This window comes from Cydia amplana, chromosome 16 (assembly GCF_948474715.1).
Source record: "Cydia amplana chromosome 16, ilCydAmpl1.1, whole genome shotgun sequence".
Taxonomy (NCBI): domain Eukaryota; kingdom Metazoa; phylum Arthropoda; class Insecta; order Lepidoptera; family Tortricidae; genus Cydia; species Cydia amplana.
This window is the reverse complement of record NC_086084.1, coordinates 10,467,663-10,480,151: the sequence shown is the minus strand read 5'-3', so window position 1 is coordinate 10,480,151 and position 12,489 is coordinate 10,467,663. Positions and strand designations below refer to the sequence as shown.

General features: G+C 37.4%; 1 protein-coding gene across 1 annotated transcript in view; it reads left to right on the top strand.

The window, feature by feature from the left end:
* The window catches only part of LOC134654980 (ubiquitin-conjugating enzyme E2 R2), a 50,122-nt gene extending 39,132 nt beyond the window's left edge, over window positions 1-10,990 (top strand). Inside the window, exons 3-5 of the mRNA XM_063510434.1 lie at window positions 3,150-3,382; window positions 4,709-4,823; window positions 10,820-10,990. Coding sequence (XP_063366504.1) covers window positions 3,150-3,382; window positions 4,709-4,823; window positions 10,820-10,927 — 456 coding nt within the window. The 3' untranslated portion in view covers window positions 10,928-10,990. The remainder of the gene's footprint in view (window positions 1-3,149; window positions 3,383-4,708; window positions 4,824-10,819) is intronic.
* The last annotated feature ends 1,499 nt before the right edge of the window (window positions 10,991-12,489 follow it).

The window sequence follows — 12,489 nt, the reverse complement described above, 5'->3', positions numbered from 1 at the left end:
TCAAAAAGATTCACACGTAAATGGTCACCCGCAGAATCTAGACTTAACACAACTTTTACTAAGCTCAAACTATTTATGATGAGATCATGAGTATTCATGAGATGCCTTTTATGACGACTTACATTCTAAGCATTCTTACACCCATGACACTCACCCGCATTTAGACTAATTACTGGTCCAATTAAGAGTGCAAAATGATAACGATAATATTTTTCCTAGCTGGCCAAGGGCGTCATCGGAGGTGAACCGCGCCTAGTTCCGGCATGTACTTTGTGAGACGCGGAACTTATCGCGGGTGCCTCGGAGACGGATGGTTCTGTGCTGCTTTTCACTTCCTAACTAACTTTGTGCTCATCTGTTTGACTATTTGATATAAATAACCTGACTTTATTTGGTCACTAAGGCTTAAGAAAAATCACTTCTGCTGTGGGTGTTGCCACCTTGCTAAGGAGCGTTTAACATTTTTTTTTATCTTTGACTAAATGTAGTCAACTGAGTGGTAACTGGAGGTACTGCTGCTGGTGCTGGCCTCCAATACAATACCCACGACATTTGCAAGTTATAGGAAGATAATAATCCCATTCACACCATACTGTATACACACTCCTCTGTTTTACTATGGTTTGATTAATTTAAATATCTAAGTAACTCGGTCATATTATAAAAATAACTCATTTCTGATTGCTAAATGGACCAACGGAACGTTATAATCGTGGTCATAACTATAAAACCCAGGAACACATTGAATACATAATGTAAACATGAAGCCCCAGTTTCTCGGGCAAGTGTTCGCACGTAAGCTGCTGTTATGACGATTTTAGGTAATCACTAATCAGTAAGTCGGTAACAATGGATGTATATAACACCTAGTTACGCACTAAAAATGGAGGCACCTTGGAAAGAAGCGTTAAATCCGAACAAAATTTGTTCGGATTTACTATTTAATAGTGGCTTAATCGAAAGCTGAAATTTGTAATGGCGCTGGAACCGATGAGTCAGCAAAGCGGATCAATTTGGCTGGAATTGTTCGTGAGGCAGACATCGAAGTTCGAAAATCGTCTGTCTGCGCCCCGGTCTCTCGAATAATGCAAGAGCGATAGAGATGGAGATAGACGTTCTTCGAATTCCAATGATCGCGGTAGCTGTTCAGGCCACGCAGCCAACATGCTAATCGCTTACGCTTCGTAGCGATCGAAACGCAACTGTCACCGTCGCACTAATATGGAAGAGTGATAGAGATACACAAAGCATTTCGTTGTCGAAGCGATAGCGATTGTCACTTTGTCTAGGCCGGCTGAACTTCGAGAAGGACGGAGTTCCTCAGCGATGTTACACTATTTACACTAGTCTTCGCGGCATCGGCGAGTCACAGCTCAAGCAAACTTGTGTAACTGTGACATCAAGATACATAATTAAAATGCGTAATCTGAGCGCAGTGCCCTATTCCAAGAATTAGGGCTTTATGATTAAAGAAAACCCTTAACATTTCTTTGAGAACAAGAAAATCTATGGCTTTACGTTATTGGTAAAGTTTTTCGCTCCCCTTGCTGTTTTGTTACACATTCCTCCTAACAAAAACCCTGCTCCTGTCGTATTAAAAAACACCACCGCAGCATATTTATTATGTTACCAATTGTCGACGCAAAAATTGGAAATCCCTGCCCTAATCGTTAGAGTTGCCGCACTCGGTCAGCGCTTGGAAAACTCCCCTGGTGGTTACGTTGGTTAGTGGCAATATGTTATTTACTTCCACAATCTGCTTGCACAATTTCCACAGAGTGTCGCCATTTCCACGGTTTACGTAGCCACAAAGGGACACTTACACGCCGACATTGCCGGCGTACATAAGATGTTTGTAGAATTACTTTTTATGAACAAACATTGAAATATTTTTAAACACAAATCTATTTCATTAGCGAGTATTTTAAGTCAGGGTTATTTAGATTTTCTTATAACACATTAATTATGTGCTCGCTTGTAATGTGAAATTAATATTAAAATATGATCGGTACGCGTAACATCGCGCGCCAGAGACGTGACGACGCGTCAATTTCCCAGCACCATTTTATTTGCTATCTCCGCCGACCTTTAGGTTGTACCTATTAATAATCTAGGTAAAGTCTAGCTTCTTCTGATCTATTTTTGTTCTTTTAATAATCTCTATTTTACTCAATAACTGTCACAATCATCGCCAGTATCTCTTCGTTGCGTCTTTCCCCAGATCATCATTTTGTCCCGCACTATTCAAAAGTCCTGATCCGCACCGCCCAGCCCATCTTTCAGCTACACTTTGCGAACTAGGTCGCTCAAACCCCCACGTAGCTCCACAAAACGCAAGAATAACTTGTGAGTGCGCAACTCTGACCTGCTGTCGAAACTAATTCATGCGATACTGGTGATCTACTTACATTGTCCTATCGTCATCACACAATACCTAAACGTATATGTAAAGTAAACCTACGTCGTCTGTTTCATATTGCCTAGCTACGAGGCTACACTGATATTATTTATCATCGCAAAGTTATGCATGTTAATTTATATCTGTCGGAAACTGCATGTGTAATATTTCTTACACAGCACATTACTTACATTATGATTAAATTTTTAAACAAAAGGGCTTAGGCGACCTTGTCGGTCATTTCAGTGGTCCCACAGGCAAAATTAGTAAAATATTTGCAGTGTTCGCTGTCATTGAACCTGTGACTTAATCCACATTGTATTTGTGCCTTCGAGTAACAGATGCAGATAATAAAATCTACAATGAGCGTGAAGAGTTTAAAACTGACCGCTTGAACGCCGCCGTTTAGTCAACGCCTGAAACTTTTAATACATGCGGAAATTTATTTTCAATTATATCGACGGGGATATGGACCGTGATATAAGTCTAGTGAAACTAACCGTGAATCATTCAAAACTGTCCTTCCGGTTGTATTTCACATTGCTTCCATTTATAAAATAGGCCACTCGTGAATCGTGATGGTCATATAAGGTATAATATTAATCAGCGTTTTAGTCAGAAGACTTACGGTGATTGCTCGGTCTTTTCAAAAATCTGCCAACTCAATTACCACATCCGCTTTTTGGTCAAGATAAGATGGTATAATGACCTCTGTAATTACAGTTCCTAACCAGCAACATTCTCTTTCCAGAACGGAGACCTCTGCATATCAATCCTGCACCCGCCCGTGGACGACCCGCAGTCGGGTGAGCTGCCGTGCGAGCGCTGGAACCCCACCCAGTCAGTCCGCACGGTCCTCCTCTCCGTGATCTCGCTCCTCAACGAGCCCAACACCTTCAGCCCGGCCAACGTGGACGCGAGCGTCATGTACAGGCGCTGGCGTGACTCCAAGGGCAAGGATAAGGAATATGAGAATATTATAAGGTAAGCAATCCAACCTACTGCTTAGCGTTGATAGTTTCTCCACGCAGTCCGTGATCTCGCTGATCAACAAACCCAAACCTACAGCTAATTTTGACCCTAATTTTGCGTTTATACTAATAATGATATTTTTTTATTCTATACCCATTACTATTTAGTGCTACGAATTTCACTAGTAATGAGGGATAAAGGATAATACTTAATTAATCGTTATCTGCAGAGAGCTTATATAAATGGAGCTAGCATCGTTCTGTAAACAACCAATAGTCGTTACGTACAATAATTGTTATAGGAAAAGGCGACGCCAGTGCGTCGTTACGTAGCTAATTAATAGGAAACTGTTATAATATCTACCAACAGTCGACATCGATACATCGTTCCATACAAACTAGGTCAGAATCAGCAGCCAGGGGACCTCTGGTTGATGAGCTGTAATGACGATAGTGCTCTTTTGAAATGGTTTATTACTACTATTTGTATACTATTATAGTCTACGATAATCAGGATCATAACAGAGCTGACGAACTGGCATTCGTTGCTTTACAAATGTGCATGTCCGAGAAAATCTGCTTCAATTTGCTTTGAGAGATAAGGATGGGATTTTTATGCTCCAAAGCTAGATTCTTTTGTAGATTATATAAAGAAGCGGACTCGTTAGTCTAGTCTCTTTGCAAGTTTATTCGAATTTTATTATATTTTTATTACATACTAAACAAATGCTGTGCTCAAAACTCCACGGAGGTATGGCCAAAGTAGAGGAAGGAGGTTTCACACCTCACTTCACATACTTTCTTTCTCATTTTTCTCGCGGATATATGGATTCTTATTATTAATGTAATTCATTTTATTCATTTCTTAATCCGATAATTGAACAACTTTGTTCCTATACCTACTGGTGTACTCGTCTCATGTCCAAAGAATTGCGCTTCACACGCTTGATGGTGGTTAGTTATCACAATGTTGTGGTGCCTTTAAAAAAGTCACTATTTTTGATCATTGTGTTGGGAATTTTGTTTATTGGCAAGGTGCGAAGTCGGTGGAGGGGGAAGTGGCGCTGATCGTCACAAACACAGCTAATCTTATGGAATGGCCGCCATTAGTACTAGCGGCAGCCGCTTGAACTAATTTTACTCCATAAGATTTAACGTAGAAAGTCTGCCAAAATGAGGGCAGCACCAGTCGTGCACCTAGCGAATATCAAGCGCGATGGGATGTCAAAAAAAATATTGACAAACAAATTACAAAACTCGTGCTTACATTTGAACTCGTCATGAATCAACTTTTAATATACAACGTTACAAATGTTTATATTGTGTATTATTTTTTCAGGAAACAAGCGCAAGTCGCGCGCATAGACGCTGAAAGAGAAGGCATCGTGGTGCCTCTCACTCTAGAAGACTACTGCATCAAAACGCAAGTCAAGTCCACCACGCAAGAACCTCAGGTAATACTCCTAGCCTCGATTGGTGCTTCTAAGTTATTTAAAATGGCATTTTCGTTTTTCATTACTATCGTTATCATTCAACATAGGTACCTAGATACCATAAATAGGCACATTTCACTGACCACAGTGACCACGACAAGTAAATGTTTGTAAATAGGTATTATTATTTATACCGTGTCATGTCAAACACTGCCTAATTGAATAAAAAATATAAAAATGTATGCTATATTTCTACCAAATAGGGGTTCCCAAACTGTGCGCCGTACACACACAAGACAGGGGCGCCGTGAGGCAATCCTCACCATTGTATATCTAGGTACGAAATACATAGGTATATCATATCTATGTATGTATGCATTTCGAATAACCTAATAGCTAGATTAGGGCGCCGATATTAAATTTTAATCTTCCAAGTACGCCGCGGACTGAAAAAGATTGGGAACCCCTGAGCTGTAGGTATATACAGCTCAGATATATACATATATATGTATTATATATATATTCCGAATAGGAAAAGGCGACAATCCGTTTGCTAGATAATCAAGATTTTTTTTATGTATGTAGGTAATGTTTGACTTTGTTGGCAATGTTGAGGGATTTATAAACTGAAATAGATGTCATATATTAAATAAGAAGTGACGAAGCCCTCCTGTGGTGAAGGCCGGATTCGAACCGTCGTCTTTAGCAATCCGGGCTAACGCCTTGAACCCCTTGGCCACCCCGCCACGGCGGAACCCGTTCCAATTTCTCGACTATATGCCATCTTACTAAGACTAGGCGTCTTCGACCAAAATCAAATATTTTAATATTTAATAAAATAATTTGATTTGTTCCCAAAATTGTGTTGAGGGAATTTGTTACTCACAATCAGTAAAATAATAATAAACACAATACTTATGGCAGTTGATACGGGTATACGGAACAGAGGATGAACTTGGAGCTACTATAAAAGGCAAGATACACGAGCATGGCCATACGGCACGGATTGGCAACGGATATCGATTGCTGACGCGGTGTCACCGTCGCTTTACATCATCACGACACGATGCAGAATGCACTATACATATTATTAAATTAAATATTTATGGTGACCGACTTCCTTTTATACCAGGCCCCTGTTACACCAATGACAATTGTCACCTGACACTGACAAATCGTCGTACATTGCTGGTCCAACAAGTAAATGCTAAAGTGTCATTCAATAGAACTTGCTAACTATGTAAACAAAAGTTACTAGTAAATTGACATTCAGTGTCAATTTTAGTATGGCGGTTTGTTTACATAGTTAGCAAGTTCTATTGAATGTTGAACGTGCTTGTTGAACAGGAAATGTACAGAAAATGGTCAATGTCAGGTGTCAATTGTCATTGCAGTGAAATAGGTGTCAGGACAGGACACGGTCTTGACACTTAACTTTTATTTTCGTAATTTTTTAGCACCGATTTCACTAAGAAATGTTATAGGAAAAATTACTCGGACTTTGACTCTGACACAGCTGTGGAAATGTACTAGGTAACTAACGGGTATAGGTTGATGGTACTTAGTGTATTCACACTAGGTACTTAAAACACAGATCAAAATATTTGACAGAGTTAGACCAAGTAAAGTCTCGATTTTGATAGCATATACGCATTGCAAATGTTATTTATAGTCATAGTTTCATAGAAGTTCGACATTTAAAATAACACTACGAGTGCTATCAAAATCGTTGCAGACTTATGTTGGTCTAACTCTGAAAATGATTTGATTTGTTCCCTTGAACATTGTGCAACTAAATTAACACTCGGTACTCTTCCGTTTTCCTCTACCTATATAATATTGTCACGCTCAAGCGCGGTCATAAAAATATATCAGTATTTATTAATAAAAATAGTAGGTACCTATATGTCGGCGAGCGTTACTGTACCGACTTTTATGTGATAATGCTGACTTTATGAAAACACCTTCTTACGTCATTTAGTCTGGCGTTAAATTAAACACAAGTCGTCTCCTTCACGATTTTCGTAGACATCTCTTCTAAATACCTAAAACTGGTATGGATGTGTTCCTCGTGGTCTCTAGAATACGAATTGACCGGTTTTAGTTTATGGAGAGGGGGACGTGTCGATAAAAAGGGGGGGAATGTGGGCGGCCGACCAGCATTGATATTTGTTCACATCTTGAGTCCTATGGGACCGATCGGTTCGTTTCAGGTGTCGTTTGAAAGAGTATTAAACGTGCTATTATTGCTTCATAATAACTGTAGTCATAACTGTAGTCGTTTAGAAAATATTTTAAAATATATGATTTTTTACCGTGCATGGATGGCATAAGTACTGACAAAACATGCGTCTAACTCAATAAATTATAACTTTACCGCAATTAATGTTATTACAAAATATACGAGAAATTTCATTAGCTTTCTAAAAACATAAGGTTTATTGGTGTATGGTATTATATAACCATGTAATGATGAATTTTGTTCAGCATGGGTCACTACGCACCGTCACGTAAATGGCGGGCGACCGACCACAACTGTTCATTGTTTCTCGGGTTCTATTTTACTGATCAATTGGAGATGGATACCATTAGAAAGAATGTTAAATGTACAATAATTGGTTTCTAATAACCGTAGTCATAACTGTAGTCATTTACAAAATAATTGAAAATATATGATTTTTACCGTGCATGGACATAAGTACTGGTAAAACATGCTTCTAACTCAATAGATTATAACATTACCGCAATAAATATTTTCAAAATATACGGGAAATTTTATGAGCTATCCAAAAATATAAGTTTTATTGCTTTATAATGTTGTATAACTAAGTAATCATGAATTTTGTTCAGCATGGGTACTGTGCACCGTCACGTAAATGGAGCCCGGCCATCGTTGAGTTTTCATTATATTTCAGGTTCTATTTTTCTGATACATGGTGGATACCATTTGCAAGCATATTAAATTTTCTGTGAATACTCGATTGTTTGAAATCTGAGGCCCAAAATAACCATTTTAAAAATATTAAAGAAAATGTTTAATTTTTACCTTAGAGGTTTGCTTAGTGACTGAAATAATTTGAGAAAGAGATAATGTAGTAAATATAGCGTGAAATTTTTAGAGTAAAATGAGCAAACTATTTATTAACTTTCCAAAAATATTGTTTAGTTACCGTACAACTATAAACATATATGTAGGTATGCCAGGACCAATTTCGCCAAGCAAGCAAACACACGGCGCGGCGAGCGCCTGGTAGACCAGCAGCATTCTATTATTGTTTGACAGTAAATTTTATAAGTAATGTAGGTATCCAAAATGATAAAATATCGATATAAATGATGGTTTGTTTGTTTTCTTTTTTTATCACAGGAAACTTAAGTATAGTTTGACTCTTTTGACAAAAGCCCAGTTCTAGGTTCATAACATCGTTAAGTTCGTAGCTTTCATGATTGCAAAACCACTGCATATGAAGTACTTAATACCTGTGTTGTTATTTGACTCACGCGTCTACACGTAAAACGTTTTCAAACCCACTCCGTAGTTAATAATTTAAAATCACCTTTTTAGTGAGATCTGAGGCTTGTGGCGTTAAAGAGATATTTGTCGCCGCACGCTCCAGGATGCAAAATAAGTGACTACTATTTGAGTAGCAGCGTATGTCCACATAATAACTATCCGTGAAGTCCGGTTTTAAGTATAGTAATAGTAAGATGTCAATATTGAGTAAACTATCTATATTATATTTATTTACTATTTTATTTTACGGTCTAATTTATAGTTTTTGCTTACCTATTGATTCATTGGCGTTTGGCATTGTAGTTTTAGCTTGTAAGTATGACTCTATTGACAGTTATAAGATGTACTACGGTATTTAAATAACGCTCGTCTGTAACTACATGATCTTAGATCTATAATAGCGACTCATAACTTCTCTGTTCGACTGTAAGTCATACAAGAGAGTTAAGTAGCGATTGCGATATAAAAAGCTATAAGTAGAAGGCTTTATCACGCGTTTAGAACCTTAAGTGCAAATTGCAGATTATTACTCATATAGATGTTAAGGTTGTTCAATTCACTTTGAGCTATAAGCTATAATACTAGCAGCTTAACATGCAATATAGCGCCCAAAACAGCTACTGTAGATCTTAAATCTTTAGATGAACCTTTTAAACACTTTTATCTCACCAGAGCCTGTAAACTGTAAACTAAGACTATAGATGTAGCTATTCTAGAGCCAGGCTGTCTTTAGGTAAGAAAATAGGTGCTAAGTGTCGCCTAATTGTTTGTTGGGATTTATATGACGGTGCGCAGTGACCCATGCTGAACAAAATTCATTATTACTTGGTTATATAATATCTTACACCAATAAATCTTATGTTTTTGGAAAGATAATGAAATGTCTCGTATATTTTGTAAATACATTAATTGCGATAAAGTTATAATTTATTAAGTTAGAACCATGTTTTAGCAGTACTTATGTGCATGCACGGTAAAAAATCATGTTTTCAATTATTTTGAAAATGACTAAAGTTATGACTACAGTTATTGAAAACCAATTATAGTACGTTTAATATTCTTTCAAATGGTATCTATCACGAACTGATCAATAAAATAAAACCCGAGAAATAATGAAAAGTTGACACCGATCTCCTGCCATTTACGTGACGGCGCTTAGTGACCCATGTTGAACAAAATTCGTAATTACTTGGTTATATAATATCATACACCAATAAAACTTATATTTTTGGAAAGCTAATGAAATTTCACGTACATTTTGTAAGAATATTATTGGAGTAAAGTTATAATTTATTGAGTTAGACGCATATTTTATCAGTACTTATGCCATCCATGCACGGTAAAAAAATCAAATATTTTAAAATATTTTGTAAATTACTAAAGTTATGACTACGGCTATTAGAAACCATTTATTGTACGTTTAATAACCTTTCAAATGGTACCTATCAGCAATTGATCAATAAAATAGAACCCGAGAAATAATGAAAAGTTTACGTCGGTCGCCCGCCATTTACCTGACGGTGCGTAGTGACCCATGCTGAACAAAATTCGTTATTAATTGGTTATATAATATCATACGCCAATAAAACTTATGTTTTTGGTAAGCTAATGAAATGTCTCGTATATTTTGTAATAAAATAATTGCGGTATTGTTGTAATTTATTGAGTTAGGCGCATATTTAATCAGTACTTATGCCATCCATGCACGGTATAAAATCAAATATTTTAAAATATTTTGTAAACGACTACAGTTATGACTACGGTTATTATGAAACAATAATAGCACGTTTAATACTCTTTCAAACGACACCTCACACGAACCGATCGGTCCCATAGGACTCAAGATGTGAACAAATATCAATAATGGTCGGCCGCCATCTTTGCCCCCCTTTTTTTCGACCCGTCCCCCACTCCATAAACTAAAACCGGTCATTTCGTATTCTAGAGATCACGAGGAACACATCCATACCAGTTTTAGGTATTTAGAAGAGATGTCGACGACTTTTCTCGAAACAGGCCGATTTCCACCTGTCTAATTCACTCTGTTCAATTCAACACTCAAAAAACTGTTCAATTTTAAAATATGTCCACTTGGCTAGACGGTGTTTGCGAGATTAGATTTGACTTTCTGATTTTTGCCAATAACGTCAACTTACATTATATATGACGTCATAAGATATAAACTCAATGAACCTTATATCTGAATTTATGAAGTGTAGAGTAGATACAATCACTTCGTTCGTTTGTTGGTCTATTCCTATTTGCATCTATCGCTCAAATATGCAAGAGTAACTTAACGATAACGATATAGATAAAGTAACATTTTATGGTCGAGCAAAATGTATACCCAGCGGCAATACCCACTTTATGAATGAATTCCAGGCAGGAAAATAAAAATTATACATTTCGATAACTGTTAAATACTGGTGAAACCTATTATATCCCAACGAGTCATTCGTCTCGAAAGCTAGTCGAATCCTAACCTATCCTTTTCTCATTCCAGCTGGACATGACCGATTTCTACGACGACGACTACGACGACCTCGACACGTCGGACGAGGAGATCGAGGCCGGCGAGGACGCCGACGACAGCGGCAACGGCGAGTCGTGAGGCCCGCTGCGGCGAGGCCGACACACCACTAGGCAAATATAACCTCTGAAGCCCCGCTGCAAAAAAAACTTTACACCCTTATATTTATGTTTTTTGCATGGGGGCTTCGGGGGTTAAACCACTGACTTTACCTTATATGTGACAAATGTCAACCGTAACTCGGGCATATAAAGTCAATATTTGTGAAATGGCGAGTCATGAGGCCTGCTGTACCGAGGCCTACACACCACTAGGCAAATATAACCTCACAAGCCCCGCTGCAAAAGAAACTTACACTCAAATTGGTACTTAGTAACAAACTGAGTGCATCTCTTTTGACATTTACATTTTTTGCATGGGGGCTTAGGGGGATAGAACCACTGACTATACAATTGTGACTGTAGAATGTCATCTGTAACTGGCACACAAAGTCTATACTTGTGCAACGGCGAGTCCTGAGGCCCGCTGCGGCGAGGCCTACACTCCACTAGGCAAATATAACTTAAGAAGCCCCGATGCAAAAAAACATTTCTATTGTTAGAAAGAATAAAGTGCATCTCAATTGATATTAACATTTTTTATATCGGGGCTTTGAGGAATAATTAACTGACTATACATGATATTATTATGTGACTACAATGTCAACCGTAACTCGGGAACATTCGTATGTATGACAGCTGCAAGATGCATCGAGCTTGAAGTGCTGTGTCAAGATTTACCCAACATATAACTCTCTCTCATTCACTACTATTATCTCAAATGAAAGTGTGAGCAAGAAGTGTGTATATTTTCAATGACTAATTGACTATGGGTTTAACTGTAACTGGATTGCCAATCGTTTCCCAATCAAAATGCTGCAAAATGTAGCGTAGTGCCATCCGGTTCAGCTGTCAAATTAATACCCACAAAATTATGTTCCTGTCAGTACGTAAGGCCCACTGCATGGAATTTTCGGTCAAACTGCCTAGGGAAAATTCAAAATTTATTTTGTGAAAAGAAACACATCTTACAATTATACCACGTTACTTGCAAAAAGTCAAGATCATATTGTAAGGTGTGTTTTAATTGCAATAAAACTTAGAAGATCATTGGGTCATATAAATCAAACATGAATTATATGCTATGTAAATATTATTCGTACAAAATGACGACCTAGTAAATGAACTGAAATATATTAGAATCTTCGTAAACTATACTAACCTAAATCAATTATTTTATGTGTCTACTTCTCAAGTATAAACTATTAGTACAACAGCAATACTACCTTTCCTTCACTGATTTACCTACTATTTATTTGGTCATCACAGACTATATTATATATACAGGGTGCTTCCTGTAACAGGAGCAATAAATTAAACTAAACGCTGTACTCCTCAAACTGACCAACATTTGTTCAGCAACTTTTAAAAATTATGAATCCTTTAGACTTCCTCTTTTTCATACAAAATAAATATTGCCTTCAATGTACGCTGACATCAGTGTGTTTGACGTTGCTTGACACGTTTTAAACATAACAAAATTTGCAATACATTGCGTCTTAGAATAAACTTTAAAGTGTAATAAAAATCAAAACATGAGTTATT